Source organism: Triturus cristatus, chromosome 3_1 (assembly GCF_964204655.1).
Source record: "Triturus cristatus chromosome 3_1, aTriCri1.1, whole genome shotgun sequence".
NCBI lineage: Eukaryota > Metazoa > Chordata > Amphibia > Caudata > Salamandridae > Triturus > Triturus cristatus.
In genome coordinates this window covers 381572639-381591550 of record NC_140583.1, presented here as the reverse complement: position 1 = coordinate 381591550, position 18912 = coordinate 381572639, and the positions used below count along the sequence as shown (strand labels likewise).

The 18912-nt window shown below is 43.6% G+C and overlaps 1 protein-coding gene across 4 annotated transcripts in view; it reads right to left on the bottom strand.

The window, feature by feature from the left end:
* The window catches only part of WDR72 (WD repeat domain 72), a 1103881-nt gene that overhangs the window by 590073 nt on the left and 494896 nt on the right, over positions 1-18912 (bottom strand). For all 4 annotated transcript variants that reach the window (XM_085644161.1, XM_085644164.1, XM_085644162.1 and 1 more), the window contains exon 14: positions 5131-5333. In XM_085644161.1, coding sequence (XP_085500287.1) covers positions 5131-5333 — 203 coding nt within the window. The remainder of the gene's footprint in view (positions 1-5130; positions 5334-18912) is intronic.

The following is an 18912-nucleotide window of genomic DNA, read 5'->3' as shown; positions in this document are numbered from 1 at the left end:
ATCACTGTACTATTGTGTGTTTTGAGTACAAATACTTTACACATTGCCTTTGGGATAAGTCTCTCTGCTCGAGCCAAGCTACCCAGGGGAGGAGCAGGGGTTATATAAAGTTTGTATGCCCCCTACCATGACTAGTAGCAAGGGTACCTAATTGGACAAATGCACCTACCTCTGCCAACTAGAGGCCCCCATTTCTAACACGGACGGTCAGCGGTGAGCATTGAACTTGTATTTGTACTTGACCCATAGTGATTTGTGTACATCACTAGTTTAGTGCAGACCACTATGCAACCACAAACTGTGTTTTATTTTTGGTTCTATTTTTGTTAAGCTGTCTCATGGCCATCAAAGACTTCAACTGCAGCAGCCCTAAACTCCACTGCTGGGAGTTCTGAACTGCCTTGAGGTGCCAATTCCAGTTCTGGGCCCTTGGAGGTTGTTTTGCTGCTTGAAACCATCGAAATCAATGCATCGCCCTTCCAGAACCAGTTTTTCCAATGCAGCAATTCCGTGTTGTAGAAATTTCCATGCACTGCTGCCTTGCAGCCACAGAAATTGACGCAGGGCCTGCCTGCGGCCGAAGAAATCGCCACAGCCCAAGTTCAGCGCACTATGCCTCTGAAGTCCAAGAGCACCCTATTGACTCCGACACAGACCCTGCAGTGTGACTGAAAGAATTAACGCATTGTTGGACCACGACAGAAGAAATTAACGCAGCCCCGTTTACAGCCGCTTCATCAACCTTCAGCTTGCCCAGATCTCTAGCGCATTGCACTTATGCGCCAAGATTTCCGACACATCACCCGTAGACCAGAACCGTCTTGGAGTTCAAAGCATTGCTTCCCCTTATAGTCTGGATTCAATGCAACACTTCTCATCTGTGCGTCAGAACTGACTGATTGTTCTCCTAGGTTTGTATCCTGACTAAAAGGAAAGGTTCCTACTTGGACAGTAGAAACCTGCCAACCAGAGACCCCCACAGCCAGGAAGTGAAATAAATAAAACGATTTGATAAACAGGCAATTTGCATTGTTTTAGGAAATGAAATACAACTAAATAATATTTTAAATGTTTTAAATTTGCTAGTAGGAACATTAGCGAATCTTTTATATTCAAGATAGGCGTAAGAAATAAGATGAAGTGTTAGTTCCCATTGTTCTCTCTGCCCCAAGTATCAAACATATGTGTTTCATCCAGAAGCTAGTCAATATCCCTAATTATTATCATCTTTAGGTACTCTCCGTAGGCTCACACCCAGAAACCAGGTGAGAGGCAATACGTAGAATTAATAACTAGCTTTGTAATCAGTAATGCCACACTTGAAATTCAGTAGAGAATGCAATCAACATAGTGGAAATGTGTGGAAGAGATGTTTGGGCGACATTCCTTTATAAAGAAGTGAGGAAAAAACGCATTGAGCCCAAAAATATGTTTTCATTCTGAATAGGATCAAATATCAAGAACTTTAATAAATCCTTCACAAAGATGGATTTGGGATGGTCCTTCTCACTTGCATGTAAGCACACCCTGCGATTGGAGTAAATGTTTATATTTCAATGTGGACATGAACCGAGACGGCTAATGTGATCTCAGCCTTTTGGCAATTATTGCATTTCTTCTTATGTTACTACTCTCCAAGCTGACCGCCCACAGATATAGTAAGTCTATTGCTTTGTGATTTGGTGTTAAGTTTTGACATTCCCTATATAGGAAAGATGTCCTGGTATTTTCATAAAACATTCTTCAATAATTTCTAAACACTTTGATTGGAGATGATTTTATAACTGTAATGTGCTTCTGATAGATTGTACCTTTTGAATGAGAATGTTACATTAAGAGTAAAACACTAACTAAAATCTTTGTAACATCACAGTAAGTAGTGTAACAACAACTCGACTTCATTACCACTGTCTTTTGTGACACAAACATATAGGAAAGCAAGGGATCTGGCTGAAAAAAACAGCTGTCATCCACAACTGAAACGGTGCGAGGGAGGCGAATAACTGCAGCACTGTTACATTTTAGCTAGTATATCCTGTTGTCCAAGAAAATGAGCGTAAGATGAGGAGTAAGTAAGCATTATCCACTTTAGGATTTGCAATCTGATAAACAAGCACCTTGTGTTTTGCAAAATGGTAATTCATAAATGGCAGGATGGTAACAGCATGTGAGCAGTTATCTCTAGAATGTGTCTATATATTGTAATGTCAAATATTACGGTGGAGTGGTTCAATATAAACCATATACAACATTACTAAGCATGAGTCTGCATACTTGAAATTTGCAGACGCGTTTGATAACAAGCATGGACCAAGAGGTTATTCATTATTTCTCTTTCTCTCTCTCTATATATATATATATATGTATATATATATATATGTATATAGAGGGAGAGAGAGAGAGAGAGAGAGAGAGAGAGAATATGAGAGAGAGATAGATATATTTTTTGCTTATAAGGGTAGCCTCGAAAAATATTATTTACTTTTTTTTTTAACAAACACAGACTTAAAAGATAGAATATGGATACACATGATTTAAAGCTGCAATGTGTATCAAGAACATATCAAATTGTTGCATTTTGACTTTGTTTCTGTACAACCTTTAATGACAGCAGGGATGTGACAATTGCAGGAATTTGGATGTACCAGTCTCAAAATCTCACTTTTTTAAAGCTGTGAAACTATAAAAGTACAAAGGGGACACATCTTACATTTTCAAGAGATGCCTAGCAGGAATGGAAAATTCCCTTTATGTTGCTTTGTTATATTTTTAAGTCTAAGAAATAACCCAAACTTAACCTCTTTCGACAGTAAATATCATGCATTTATGACCTGGCTAGACACAAACTCAGGGCCATTTTCACCTCCAGCGATAGAATCAAATTCACATACATCACTCAACTTACCTGGACCGACCATTTTCACTTCACCATCTCTGACACCCAGCACCACATCGCCCAGCACCACGGCGCCAACCGCTGAAGCTGGAGCAAGGTAAGTGAGACTCAATAGACCCAGGCTCCAAGCATCAACAGCCTAAAACTTCAGCAGACCTTGACCGGTCCATAAAGAACTTCTCCGCCTGGATCACTAAATGCGCCGACAGAGTCGCCCTGCTGAAACCAGCAAAAGACAACAAAACCTCAAAACAAGCCAGCTGGTACACCGCAGAACTAAGAACCACCAAGCGCAACTGCTACCGACTCAAGAAATGATGGCACAGCATTAAGGACCCCTCCAACAGAACCGCTCACAAAGTAGCCCTCAGCAACTACCACATGTGCATCAAGGAAGCTAGGAGAGCAGCCATTACTTCCCACATCAACACCGCGGCCATCCACACAAAGGAACTGTCCAACTCGATTTAGGAAACACCATCCACCCCTCCAAAGAACTCTGGGACACCATCTTGGACCACTTCCACAGCAAGATTAACACCATCTACAACAACTACGACCCCCAAACCACCACTCTCAGCCTTGACAACCTCATCCAGCCAACGAACACTAGCTGAATGATCACAACCTGATCTTCGCTCACCACTCAGACCCCCACAGCCATCATGTCATTTATCCACACCGGGCACCTGACCGACCCCTGCCCACACCATCTCTTCAACCTCGGAACCAACCCTATCAGCACGTAACTCACTAGCACTCTCAACACCTTCATCTTCACAGCAACCTTCCCAGAAAGATAGAAACACGCAGAGGTCAGACTCCTCCTAAAGAAACCCTCTGCTGACTCTAGCGACCTCAAAAACTAAAGACCGATCTCCCTGCTACCCTACCCAGCCAAAGTACTTGAGAAAGCCATCAACCAACAGCTCATGGAATACCTGGAAGAAAACAACCTACTCAACGCCTCACAATCAGGATTCAGGGCCAACCACGGCACTGAGATCATGCTGCCACAGACGACGTCAGAACTCTCCTTGACCATGGATAAACTGTGACTCTGATCTTGCTTGACCCTTTTGCTGCTTTTGACACTGTGTCCCACCATCCCATCACACCCTCACTGACAGATTCCACAATATTGGCATACAGCAAAATGCCCTCAAGCGGATCGCCTCTTTCTTAACGGGATGCACATCGAGTATGTGACAGCCTCCATTCACTTCTGCACCCAAGAACATAATTTGCCACGTTCCCCAAGGATCATGCATCAGCCCCCGTTCAACATTTACATGACCCCCCGTAGACCTTGCCAGATCCTACGGACCCAACATAAATCTCCTACGCAAACGACACTCAAATAATCCTCTCACTTATCGAGTACTCGGCCAATGCTAAAACCAACTTCAGCAATGCCATGACCAATGTAGCCAAATGGATGAGAGACAACTGCCTCAAACTAAACTCAGACGAAACAGAAGTACTGATCTTTGGGAAGAACACCTCCGTATGGGACCACAGCTGGTGGCCAGCAGAAATCAGACTAACACCCACACCGTAAGACCATGCACGCAACCTGGGCAGCATCTTGGACAGCCGACTGACCATGAAATGACAAGTCAACACAGTCTCCTCCTCCTGCATTCACACCCTTTGTATGCTCCAAAGAATCCTCAGACGGATCCCAATCAACACCAGAAAGACCGTCATGCAGGACCTCATCCCTAGCCACCTCAATTATGGCAATGCCTTCTACGCTGGGATTTCCACCCAGCTCCTCAGAAGACTCCAGATCATACAAAACAGTGCAGCCAGACTAATCCTGGACCTCCCTAAACGGACCCAAGTCACCCTCCAACTCAAAAACCTCCACGGGCTCCCCATCCAGAAGAGATGCCAGTTCAAGATCCTCACACATGCATACAAAACCCTACACGATCAAGGACTGTCCTAGATTCACCATCCGCTTGCAAGACACCTGCGCCCTGCCTTACTCTCCCTTACAAACATCCCTCACATCTGCTGCAGTGGGTGCGCATTCTCCTACATTGCCACCAAGAATTGGAATGACCTGCCCCTCCATCTGTGAACAGCACCCTCCCTGTTGGACGTCAGAGAGAAATTCAAGACCAGGTTCTTCGACGGAGACACAGAACCCTCAACACCCATGTACCCCTAAGGGTGACAGTGCTAAGCTTTACAACTGCTGGCTCATTGATCGATTGATGACCTACCTTTTGTGATAACTTTTCAGTGTGGGGGTGACTGTATACCACTGTGCCGAGCTTATGTGAGCTGGTACTTTTGTAGATTGAGTTTTTCTTGGGTGTTTCTTGCGTAACAAAGGGTACAGGATCTGGCCTAAAAAAATTAGACTCTACACAAGATGTCAAAATTGCTTTTGCTAAGTCCCCAGTTTCATGCCGCTCCAGGGTACCTACAACAAGAACACACAAAGAACAACTTATTAGAAACCTTTTAAATATTAAAAATACAACAATTAATGCTTGGGCATTACCACATTACCAACAATGCCTTAGCAGTGTCATTTTTTGCTGCAACACGTGATTCGAACTAAAAATGTACCAGTCAACACCAAGAAAAACATGTTTTCTTGACTGCAAACAAGTGTGCACCACAACACCTTCTACAGAAAAAATAACTGTAGTATGCAAACTTGACATTCCTTTACCCATTCATGCATTAACCAAGAAAAGGAGTGTTTCAGTTTAATCAGAAAAAGAAAGTTTGAATCAGTTCAAATCTGCTCTTAAATGATAAATTCAACAAATAGCATTGTGAATACTTATTTTGATATATTACAGCACTGGTGTTGTATTTAAGTTGAAACAAAATTACATGATTCTGATACTGGCCAGCATCACAACTACTTACAAGCCAAACTTATGTCATAAAGGCCAAAAGCCCTCATAACTTTCGAGTGAATATTTCAGTTTGCCCTTCTGATGTTAAAAGTCAACACAACATTTAAAATAGCCAAAAAAGAACACATTGGGAAACATTGTTCAAGGCAATGTTTGAGGATTTGAGTGTAATATGTGATATGGCTGTGGGCCTTACCGTGGAGTACTTTCACAAATACCTTCCTGTGTCCAGTCAGGCTAGCTTGTAAACATTAGGCTCAACCCTGGGTAGCTGTAGCTTCAAGAAGCAAGGCTAAACAAAGGAACTTCGAGTAAAACATTTTACAGCACCAAACAATAGAATAAAAGTCACACAACAAGAAAAAGACATGACAATGATTTATAAAAATAGAGTTTTATAATTAGGATTTGTAGAGCGCTCGACTACCCACGTGCTTCTTGGTGCTTTCGGAGATAAGAACACAACCTGGCTAATATAAAATAAGGAACAATGGGGACTAATGTATTGTTCAAAAAAAAGTCTACTAAATGAAGGGATAGCAGAATTTGCACCTACTTCTACAAGCAATTTATTCCATTCCCTTGCTCTGGCTACTGGGAAATCTCTACCTCTAAAAGTAACTGACCTAATTTTGTGCACTTCCAAACCGAAATGCCTGAAGGTGGAAAGTGCGACTAGCTTACATTTAGAGACCAGAAAGGAAGGGTAGGAGTGCAGATAAGCTGCGAATGATCTTTGGCACTGTGACCAACATTTTGTACTGTACCTGTTTAATGGGAGCCTTTAGAGTGATCGGAAACTAGTCAATTTCTGCAGAAGTTATAGCTTTCTTAAGGGGTTCACCAGTAGTTCCAGATAAACAGCATTTCGCTACTTCAGCCTAAATTGTATTAATGTGGTCACTACCAGAGCATGGGATTTTGATGGAATGCAGGGTACAATGTTTTCTTTCCAGAAACTTTATTTGCCAGAAGCATACACATATTACTTTGGGGTTTCCAAGGGATAACCAGAATCAATACTAATGCCCAGGTTAAGCACCAATTTTACCAGAGTGATTAGAGAGCCCTATTCTTATAACTATAAGATAAAGTTCCATTTATCCAGTATTTTTTTTTTTTTTTTTAGATTAACGGTTATGTTTGGAATGTGCTAATTCTGAAACAATTTAAAACCATCAATTTTCCTCTCCTGACGGTCTAAGTTAGGTCTTGTTGTATGGCAAAAGAAAGCAATTGATTTGAATGTCTAACTGCCACTTTAAATAACAATTGTGTATCATTGGTGCACATACCAGTACACACACATGCACACACACATAGAACAGTAAACAAGGGCTGCTAGAGGGAGCAAATAGATATTAAAGATCTACTGTCACAGTAGAGAATACTCTTGCACTGCACAGGCAAAATGCATTGATGCAGAATTGAATGATGGACGGAAGACAGACTGGGTTGAGCTGAGAATGACTGTAGTCATTTTAGGGCAAGGTTGTCAGGGCCCAAGTTCTTAGATATTGTCAGTAGCAAGGCATGATCGATGAACATGGATATAGGTATAAAAGGACTAGAGCTCTTTTCGTACCCTCAGCAACCACTCTCCAGAGATCATCAAGATCTAATGTCAGGGGCGGCTCCGCCGTTGGAGTGGAGGAGCATCACCCCACTTTAGATCCCCCCACCCCCAAAAGCCCCAGAGATGAAAAATAAAATGGTAGTTCATTACCATTTTATTTTTTATCGCCCATCCCGATCTGAGCGTCAGGATTGGGCAGGGCCGCTGCTGACTGACAGCAGCAGGGAGGAGGATGGGCTGTCTAATTCACTGTTTAAAGTGTGCATGTCTTTTTATTCGCCCGTCTTGCCAGCCACACATGCACATTTAAAACCTCTCATCTCAGCTGTCTTATGACAGCTGAGTTGAAAGTAAATGCAGGCCTCCAGAGCCTGTGGAGTGCCAAGTGAGGCCGCTCCCACTAGTCAGGGCGCTGCTCACATGCTGCATGTGATAAGCACCAGGATTGGGTAAGGGAGTTCCAGCATTCAGTTCCTGCAAAGAAGAGGTCCGGAGTGAGGACATGGGGCTAGGTAAGTTTTATTTTATTGATTTATTTATTATACTTTGCACGTGTGTGCCCTCACCCCCCCTGACTAAGATGACAACACGTTCTGTGCTGTGGCCTGTTCCGATGATGTGATCTTACAATTTCTGCACATTTTGAGAGTACTTATACCAGAAATCAAAGTCATGTGGTATTTTCTGAGTACTTGCCAATTTTGGACATGGCATATCTAAAGTTACTAATGCAAGATTCAAGCAGCCATCAGACAGATGAACATTTTGTCCAATTTCTTCAAATTATTGCCAACTAATTTGATAATATTCCATTCAATTCATTAGAAGCAGCATGTGATAAAAGTACTGATTTTTTTTTAACAATGGTAGTTAATAACCAGTGCATAAGTGGATGTCTGCCTGAAAGTCTAATCAACGAAATCTGTTATGCCCATAACACTGTGTTGGGTATTCAGTGGAGACAATCAAAAAGTCGGAGAGAAGCCCACCAAGTATGTAGGCACTACTAACCGAAATGGCAAAAGGCAAGTGGGTCTATTCTGAATTGGATTTTTCTTTCAATTTACTTGACGGGATGTATTGATTAAGGGGTTCCACATATCTTAATACTCACTACAAATACAAAATATGTAGGCACCTGAAAGAGGTGTAGGATAGCCTGATATATACATGATAGGTAATACACATTAATCCTATGTTTGAAAGCCTTGTCATGCATTTGAGATATGACTAGAACATTTAATTAGAGCACCTCAAATACTTTCTTTATAGGCATTCTTTAAATTGTGCAGTCTAAAGTGGTATAATTCAAGCATGGTTGCTTGGCATTGGTATGCATATTGTACAAAATAAAACGTGTAGCACGACTGAAAAAATAACAGTGTTTACTGTCGTACTTAACACTTTATTTTGTATTAAAAAAAAGTCCCTCGTTATGGACGAACAAACGTCTGATTCGGCAGATGATATTTTTATTACCTGTTAGCAGTGCATGTGTGGGAGAGGGTTAACAGAAAGTAATGTCTATCAAAAATGACTGATGGGAAAAAAGGAAAGAACAGGCATTTCCTTCCCAATTGTATTGGTCATTTCTTCCAGGCAGACTACACAGAGCAGAGAATAAATGTCTCTGCTGTTAAAATGGTGTAGTGACAACACCAAGTCCCACCACATGGAAGGAGGGCACCTGTGGTCTCCTTGCTAAGGATGGATACCGTACCTTGGATTAGTTTCCTTTTTCTCAGGAGGGAATGAGACATTGTCAAACAACCTGGTTTATCCTTCCTTACTCAATACTTCACGTCAAATAGAAACCAGGCAGAGATAATGAAAGTTTCTGTTGGGGTAGAGGGGAGTTATCCTCTTCTTGATGGCCACCTAAAACAGTCCCTGATATGTTAATTCAAAGAACAGAAAACCCTGACCCACCAATTAATGCCATGCTCTATTATCACGTGTATTGTCTCCCTGTCCTCTATACTACATCCCATGAACGGATAAGTAACCTGAAGATCTATCTGCCTGCTGTTGATGAAGGGACTCATCAGCGTTGTGTTCCACAGTTCCCTAGTGATGTGTTCCTTCACATCACTCCCTTTACAGGTTCCCAAGTGTTTGAGTCTTTTCTTAATGAGCAAGTGAGCTTAAGGGTAAAACGAATCAACACCATCCCCAACTCATATTAGCGTCCCACAAAAGCCTCACTGATTAGTCACTAATGTGAATGAACACTTCCCTAGCTGGCTTAGTTTACATCAAACACCTCTGTTACCAGTGACATGAAGAAATAACAAGAATACTCCAAATGCATGTCCCAAAAAGAAAAAAAGAAAGAAAAAGGATGAACAAAGAAAGACTGTGTAAAGGGCAAGAGCCTTCACCCATCTAAAGGTGGCCTGCTTCATTATAGGACTCATGCTCCAACTGTCCCTGCGTTAGGGTGCCAGTGTAGGCTACGACCGTCATGAAGGGGATCTCTTGAGATATAGTTGTTGGAATAGGGTTCTCTTGGGAGGAGTGTTGTGGGCATTAAATTTGATGGGTTCATGCAGAGGCAAAATTAAATAGACACTCCATGAAAACAACCTCTTAGTAGACTCAATATTTATTCTGGTTTGCAGTGGGCATGTCCTAACAGATGCGGATTAATTTGACCCGACAGAGAAGTCAACATGTTCCTGTCTTTTTTTTATACCCTCGAATGAAGTGTGTAGGAATTCTTCCTAACCAATTCCCCCAACCCTCACTAACAGTACTCATTTTGTGAGTGGAAAAAGAAATGAAAATCAAGATAACAAGCCAGTGACAATTAGTTGCGGCTAGCATTCACGGGCTGGAGAACCTTCACTTGTCCAGAAAAAAAGTTAAAAGGAATCCACAATAAGAAATTTAAGACATACAACAATTTAGTGGTTAAGGTCTAGAGCTCAGTCCGCTTTCAGGTTTGCGAGATATATACTAAATCTCACAGTGTAAGTGATCAAAGAACACAGCACGCACTGTCCCATTCTTTGAGAATCGGACAGAGGTCTTTCCCATACGGAATTAGTGTGGATATTAAGATTGCACCCAAATGAGGCTTAAGTAATTTTGAGTGCCAAAAAATAGATATTGGGTTAATATGGCCTTAAGTGGTACATGTAAGGGACATGGTTATCACCGTGAGGTGTTCACGAATGTTATAGTAATAACATAAGGGTCAGGCCTGGATCATGCTGCAAACATGGTTATGAGGCTAGTGTTGGTAGAAGGTAAAGGAGTCACAGCTAAGCATGTTATCCAACCTTAGTGCTTGTCTTTTAACGTTTGGAAAGTGTACGTGGAAAAGCATTTTGTTTTCCAGGGTTCATTCCAATAACCTTGCAGGGTGTTAATTCCACAAAAACAGTCCAGAATTACCATTTCTCACAACTCATAATGAGGATTTATCTCTGAAAGAATGAGATCTTGGACCATGGAGTGGACGTTGTATGGCGGGAGGGAAAGTTATGTTTTGCTGAAAGATCATCTACTACCTAGCTTTCTGTACTTTTTTTTTACATTACTTTTGAAGGACAGCCTAGTGTCAATTCATTTGTAGGTAAATATTGAAGGTTAACTGAAGTAAAGTGCTTCAGACATGAAGTCTTATTTAAATACATGTTTATCATTTGTTACCACACAGATATGGAGACAGCGAGTTCATTGATTTGTTCTCGTGATGTTAACAGAGATCGACCATGCCCCCTGCTAACAAACCTATTTCATAGATATTAAAAGTTGCATCAGTAAATATAGAAGAGACAATGGGGCATATTAACAAGGGCCGGCGATAAATATTGCAAATCGCGCTTAGCGCTTGCATATTTATCGGCGGCTATCTCTGGAATTTATCGCCTGGTTAACGCATTATCAACAACTCGGATCGCCGAGGCGATAAAAATTCCAGGGATAGAGTGGATATTATTGTTTTCCATGGTGGAAAACGGCGATATCCTAGATGATAAGGCCTGTGGGCTTAGCCACAGAATCCACCCCTCATGTTAAGTATGCCTTAGTCAGGAATTTAACAGACGTTAAATTACTGCGTTAAGGCATACTTAACGCGATTTAAATAATCGGTACGCTTCCTTGTTAATATTGCGAAGCTGCCTTCGCGATATTTTCTCGGGTTGGTTTCACAGCCACGCCTACTTTGCATCTCATTAGCAATGCAAAGTTAGGCGTGCTGGAAACGGGCGCTAAGTCAGCAAAACACGCGATAGCGTGTCTTTGCTGATAAGGCGATAAAATTATCGCCACTTTTCGGCCGACAACGGCCGCAAAAGCGGCGATAATTTTATAGCGCCACCTTGTTAATATTTCTCTTGGTTTTCTGATCAACTTTTCTAGTAAGCCAGGAGCGGCAGCGGAAAATCAGCCCTGCGCACCAGCTCTGTGCACCAGCTCTGCGCGCAGCTACGGCGATAGTGACCACTGGATGCAACTTAAACAAACGTGATGCATTTTCTGTGCAGCTTGTTTTGCCGGATGGCCAGTGGTTAAAAAAATAATACTGGGTAATGTATGCGGACGTGTCTCGGTCCCATCCTTTCCTAACCGGGCATTTTAACGAACCTTCAACACAGCGTTGAATCAAAAAGGAAATGACGTTACAAAAGAATGCTTTATAGAGGCAGTGAGCACTCTGACCTTGACCTCTGCCCCCGCACCCCCTCCAGCGTCAGAAAAGCCCGTGCACGGTTTATCAGGCAAGCCACATGCAAGGACTCAAAGCTAATTCTGACGGATGACAAGTGGGGAGGCAACAGAGGAACGGACGGAGACCTCCGAAAGAGAACGTTAAATGCACACGTATGTATTTAAATAGATGGTTGTTCTTCAAAAATCGTTAGCTTCGAGCGTTAACTGACTAATCAACTGCATAGTTTGGACTTGTACTTTAAAAGCTGCCCGCCACCTTCATATATATAATGGAGAGCAGATCCAATCATGACTGGCGTGTCAAAGGTTACAGCCTCATTCTCAAATGCAGCTGCGGTCACGGAGGGTTCGTTTCGTTTACTTCGGAGAGGTATCTTTCAAAACAGTATTCCGCCTTCCCTTCGCATACATCTACCACCTCAGAGTCATTACACATATGTTCTGCACACTGCTCTCAAAAATACTGAGCCCGACTCACAAAAGGGTCTCTGCATTGGAAGCGGTCGTCCTGCAGTCGTGGGGGCGCACTTGTGAGTTGTGACCGGATACCTACGCATTACAGTTTCTTATTGTGGAGGTCCCTCTATGATTGCACCATTTTGTTTGTCAATTTACTTTTATTATGATATGCAGCTCCTATGGAGGACGACATAATCTATAACCGGTAGTAAAACAGTAATAAATGATACATATTTAGTTCCACAGTTAAAAGAATATAAAATCTCTAATCAAATACATCCATCATACAAGAATAACAATAACTATCCCTTATAAAGATTGAGAAAGTGCCTATCTTGACATAGTTATTCCCCCACTTTTTGCCTAGAAAATGATGTGGTTTTGATTGTAGTGCACAGGGACCCTGCAAACAGGTCCCCTGTGTGAGTGCTTCTTCCCTAAAACTATTCCACTATTGGCCCTTCAGGCCCACTTTAAGGATCTAGTAAATGTCACATGGGTACCTAGGGCAATGGGACTGAAGAGGGTCCCCTAGGGACCCCTCACCTTGGCCATGCAGTCTGCCACTGCAGCATGCATGCCCTGGTGCAGACAAAATGACCAAAGTCGACATAGCACACTGCTTGTGTGCCATGCTATGTAGCAATGCCTAAGGTATAGGTAAGTCACCCCTATAGCAGGCCTTACAACCTAAGGCAGGGTGCACTATATCACAGGTGTCGGAATATCTGCATGAGCTGGTATGCCTTTACCATATTTAAGTCTATTCTTAAATATTTTAAGTGCCAGGGAAACCATAAAGAGTACATGGACTGAACACTCGACACCGAGTTCCACAGCATCATGATGGCTTCTCTGAACACAGGAGTGTTTGGTACTAAACTACTCCTCTCAATAAACCCACACTGATGTCAGTGTGGGATTCATTGAAACATGTGCTCAGAGGGCACCTCAGAGGTGCCCCCTGAAAACCTACCAACCCTGGTGTGGTCAAAGACTGGCTTTAGGCAGCCTGCCTCCACCAAACATGTTTCTGGACCCCTGGGTCGAGAACCCCACTCTCTGAGACCACGAACAAAGCACATCCTGGGCAGAGGTGTCACACCTCCTCCCCCAGGATGGGCATAGTTTCGAGAGGGAAGCTTCAAAGGCCTGCCACTTTTGTAACACAATGCCCAGTCTCTACTGGATAGCAGATGGCAGCCCTCAGTTTAGCCCCCACTACCCTAAGGTGTAGGAGGTGAGGTGAAGCACATCTTTCAGTCCTCGCCATCTTAAAGATGGTGGGACTCCTTCAATCAGGGCTAGGAGTATGCCCCCTTCCACAGGAGGGTGGCATAATAGAGGTTGTAGACACCCCAGTTAAGGTGCCCATTGGCCCCAAATGTCACTCCATTAAAATGCCCCTAAATATAGTATTTAGGTGGTTACCCCAGACCCTGAAACTCGTTCCTGCCGACCAAGAATACGCCCTGCAGAGAAGACTGACGACCGGCCGGTCTGCAGCTTCAAAGACTCTGCTAAAAGAACAAAGTGTGTCCTGCAGCCAGCGACCTCCACAAACCCTGAAAAGGACCAGAACTCCAGAAGACAGAGGCTCTGTCCACAAGAAACCAACACAAAGGACTCTGGAGCCCTCCAGATCCTCGATCCCTGAACACTCTGCACCAGAAGCCTCCGGCCAGTGTCCAACTGATGCAGAAAGTTTCCCCAGCAATCCTAAGTCCAAGTCCAGCATTGGCTTACAACTCCTGGACTCCACGACGATGTCTGCAGTGTGAATCCAAAGGCTCCCCGACTGGCTCCGGTAAGAGAAACCCGAAGTCAAAAGACACCACTGCACTCCAAGCCCCAGGGCTTGGAGGTGCTTGACTGATGGTGTCTCTGGGACCTACAGCATCCAAACTTACCTCTGCTGTTGCTGGTGTACTTCGTGAAGCTTCTGGTTCGATGCCTGCATCCTTTTGACAAATCCAAGATTCTCCATTTACTTGCATTGGTATTCTAACACTGTGTTTGAACCCTGCACCCAGCTGCCCCTGTGCCGCTGGTGGTGTATGTTGGGTGCTGCCTTGTGGCCCCCCATGCTTGCCTAAACCTCTGAAGCTTGAGCCCTGCAGCCGCTTAACTTACACGCAAGCAGTGTGTCTTCAAGCACCCCCAGTCTCCATTGGGTAACATTGGGTCTGATCTTCATCTTTGACCTCTACACCCGGCCGCCCCAGTGCCGCTAGTGGTGCAGTGTTTGTGCTGACCGGAACCTTGTCCTTTGCTGACCATGCAGCCCAAAGACCGGATTTGTAAGTTGCTTGCTTACCTGTAAAACCGCAGTATTGTTTTCCTCCATAATTTAACATTGCAAAGACTGAAAATTGCACTGTGCCCACTTTTGAAACGGAAAAGGATTTCTATTTAAAAACGTACCTACCTCTTTGCAAAGATATTGGTCGTAATCCTGAACAAAGTTTTTTTAAATAAAATTGGTGTGGATCTCTTTTTTGAGGCGTGTGTCATTAATTGGTTGTGTGCACAATAAATGTCTTACATGCCTCAGTGTTAGGCCCAAGGCTGTTTGCCCACACTATCATAAAATAGTGCACTTTGGGTTTGCATTTAGCCCTGTACACTTCTAGGGGAATCTCTGGACTTTGTGCACAGTATAAGCACCTAGCAGTATATCATATACAGAGCCAGACTCCTACATCAAGTAACAACATGCATTGCACTAAGTCACCACCATTCTCAACGCCTCAATATTCATGGCAACCTTCCCAGACACCTGCAAACACGCTGAGGTCAGACCACTCCTCAAGAAACCCTTGGTAGACCCCAACGATCTGCAAAACTACAGAACCACCTACCTGATCCCATTCCCCGCCAAAGTCCTGGAGATTGTCATCAAACTCTAACTCACCAAACACCTGGAGAGAAACAACCTACTGGACCCTTCCCAATCAGGCTTCAGAACCGACCATAGCACAGAGACAGCTGTGATTGTGGCTTCAGATGACATCCGCACCCTACTCGACAGAGGAGAATCTGTTGCCCTGATCCTGCTCGAGCTCTCTGCAGCTTCCAACACTGTGTCCCACCACACACTCAACAATCGACTACACCAGATCTGCATCTTAGATGACACTCCCAAATGGATGGAATATTTTCTCGCTGGAAGTACCCAGAAAGTCTGTCTCCCTCCATTCATATCACAGGCCAATCACAATGTTTGCAGCATTCCACCAGGCTATTCCCACAGCCTAACCCTCTTCAACATCTACATAACACCACTCGCGGACATCATCAGATCACATGACATCAACATCATCTCCTACGCCAACGATACCCAGGTCGTCCTATCACTCTCCGCTGATCCCACCTTGTCAAAGTCCAACTTCCACAACTGTATGAAGAATGTCTCAGCATGGATGAGGGACAACTGCCTTAAGCTCAACAGAGACAAGATAGAAGTCCTCATCTTTGGCAAGCACACCACACCACTTTATGGAATGACTCCTGGTGGCCATTGGAACTCGGACATGCCCCCGCACCATAGGACCACGCCCAAAACCCCGTTGTCACCCTCAACAGCAAACTATCCATTAAACGTCAAGCTAACGCCATCTTGTCAGCCTGCTTCCACACGCTCTGCAAGGTTGTCAAGTTGCTACCTATCAATTCCAGGAAAACAGTAACACAAGCCTTCATCACCAGCCGACTGGACTACAGCAATGCACTCTATCCCGGCACTACCACCAAACACATGCAAAGACTACAGTCGATCCAGATTATGACAGCTAGACTCATCCTCAACCTACCCAAGAGAACCCACATCACCCAACACCCGAAGGACCTCCACTGGGTCAGAGTCTAGAAGTGATGCAACTTCAAGGTTCTGACCCACTCCTACATATCCCTCCTTAACTAAGGACCCTACATGAACCACCGCCTACACTTCCACCAGTCACACAGAAACCTCCGCTCAGCACACCTTGCCCTCACAGTGATACTACGCATATGCCGTAGCCGTACCAGAGGATGCTCCTTCTCCCTCCTCGCCCTCAAAGCTTGGAACACCCTGGCCCTCCACCTCCACACTGTAATATCGATGACCAATTTCAAGAAGGGACTCACAAACTAGCTTTTTTACTAAGACCAGCAGTTAGCACCTGTATATGCTCCTGGGTGACAAGCAGTGCTATAGAAATACAACTTGATTGATGATTGATTAATAGTGCATCATATTTCAATTCACAACACATACAAGCACTTTATACTCCCTTATTCCCAAACCTTAAGAAGCAAATAAGGCCTATAAAAACGTATTCAATAACTACTTTCAGACCTTTGTAAAATGCAATGTGTGTTGTGCAATATGCAAGGTGCAAAAATTCATAACGGTCTTATAGATACCAGCCCTGGGCGTAGTGGGCGTAGTGAGGCTACGTGAAGCGTTACGGAGTGGGGGCAAATCTACGCCCACCCACACACTTCGCGTAGCCCCACTACGCACCGCCCGCCTCCCTCCCGCCCTAATTTTAAAATTACTCAGAAACATTACATAAAGAAAATTACTTACCTGAGCTGCCTCGTCCTGGGGCTCCATATTGCTGGTTCCTGGATAGCTTCTTCCTCACGAATGCGCATGCGCGGGCACCCGCGCATTCGCATTTCTCCCGAGAGATGCGCATGCGCGGGCGTCAGCCCTTATATGACCCTCCTAGCTGGAGATATTCCTCTAGAGTCCACGCATCCAGATACTAACTTTCCGGTGCCCCTACTCCAGCTGGGGCATAGATCCCATTCCCCCTCCTGCTCCATGGGGCCCAGACAGATCACTAGACAATGGAATTGGAGCTCCCTGAAGTGTGGGGGTGCTACTCCAGTTCTCATCTCCACCCCAGTAAGATTCTCATTCGACATTGTGGGTGCATCCAGCACACTACCTTCAGGAGGGAGTTTTGATGAACCCACCTCCCTCGAACTCTGCATATCAATAACCCTAGGGAAATACAATCTTTTTATTTACAGTTTGGGAAATCTTTTAATTATTTTCTTTTTCTTTTTCTTTTTCTTATTCATAACCTTTTGACTTCTTATAGAATTATCCACCTTTCCCTCCTTTATAACCCTGCTTAGTACACCACTGGACACAGGCACATTATAATACGGGGTAGTGGAGAAGCCGGCAGTTACCAACTCCCCCTTCCGCCCTCCCCTTTCCACCCCCTCCTTTAACAGCTTTTTCAGTGCCTCATTTTCCCTTTTTAAACATTGAAAAATCTCTAACTCAGCTTTACCTAGAGAAGAGCACTGATTCAAATCCTCAAACAACATATTTAAACAAAGCTGTTCATTTTCAAAGTTGCAAACTTTTTCTGGGGTAGGGAGCTGATAAAGTGGCATTCCAGCTTGGACAGAAGCATCTCTAGAACCTCCTAAAGGCAGAATCATTTTGGACTTATGTTTCACAGAATTATCCTTAAAGGAATTTGCTGCTGATATTGGCTTGGAATGGCCAATCTTGTTTGCATTCTGCATTTCAAGCGAAATTGGAGACATAATTTCCAATACATGTTCAGAACTTAGCACAGTTTTTTAAATGAAAACAAAATAGAGGATAGGATCTTTTGGATGCAGAATAAAATATCAGATGGGGCACCCACCCCTCCATTGGCATCATTGAACTGTGCGCTCGGAAGAAAAACATCATGATCTAACTCACAAGGAGTCGAGATACAATATAGAGGAGGCAACGATGGACCCCGTGAGGGGAGGTGCGTTAAATTAAGGGAACTCCCACCATCCGATATTTTCTGCAAGGGGTCACAATTAGGGTAACCTCCCCTACCTTCCATATGTCCATCAATATCAATGTCCGGGAGAGAGAAATCTCCCCCAATCACCAGCTCTTGTCAAGCAGTTGTCAGTAAATCAACACTGGTTTCCTTCCTTGAAGGTTCATCTGGAACAGAACCCACATGTAACCCCCCGTGGGCACCGCCCTCCATGGAAGTGTTAGGAGAACAGCAGTCTTTGAAAGTCTTATTGGGGAAATTGTGCGATATTGCATGGGAAGCAACGAAGGATCCCACAGCAGATACTGAAAGAACAATGGAAGACATATGAGCAGTGCAATAAAGTCTCCACCCTCGCACGTCACAAAAATGCAAACTTTAAGTGCACTTGACATGTTATTCACCGTGTGCCTTAATTTTTATTAACATGTGTGAAGCATTTAAACGCAGTCCCGTAATGTATTCACTGTAGAGTATAGAGATTTATATGTGTGCACGAATGTTTAAACAATGAAAGCATGTATTTCTCATTAACTTTTAGCACCAATGTTTCAAGTTATATTTGCATATGTAAATATGTACTCTTTACTCACACTTTACAGTTATTCCTAAAGTTACACA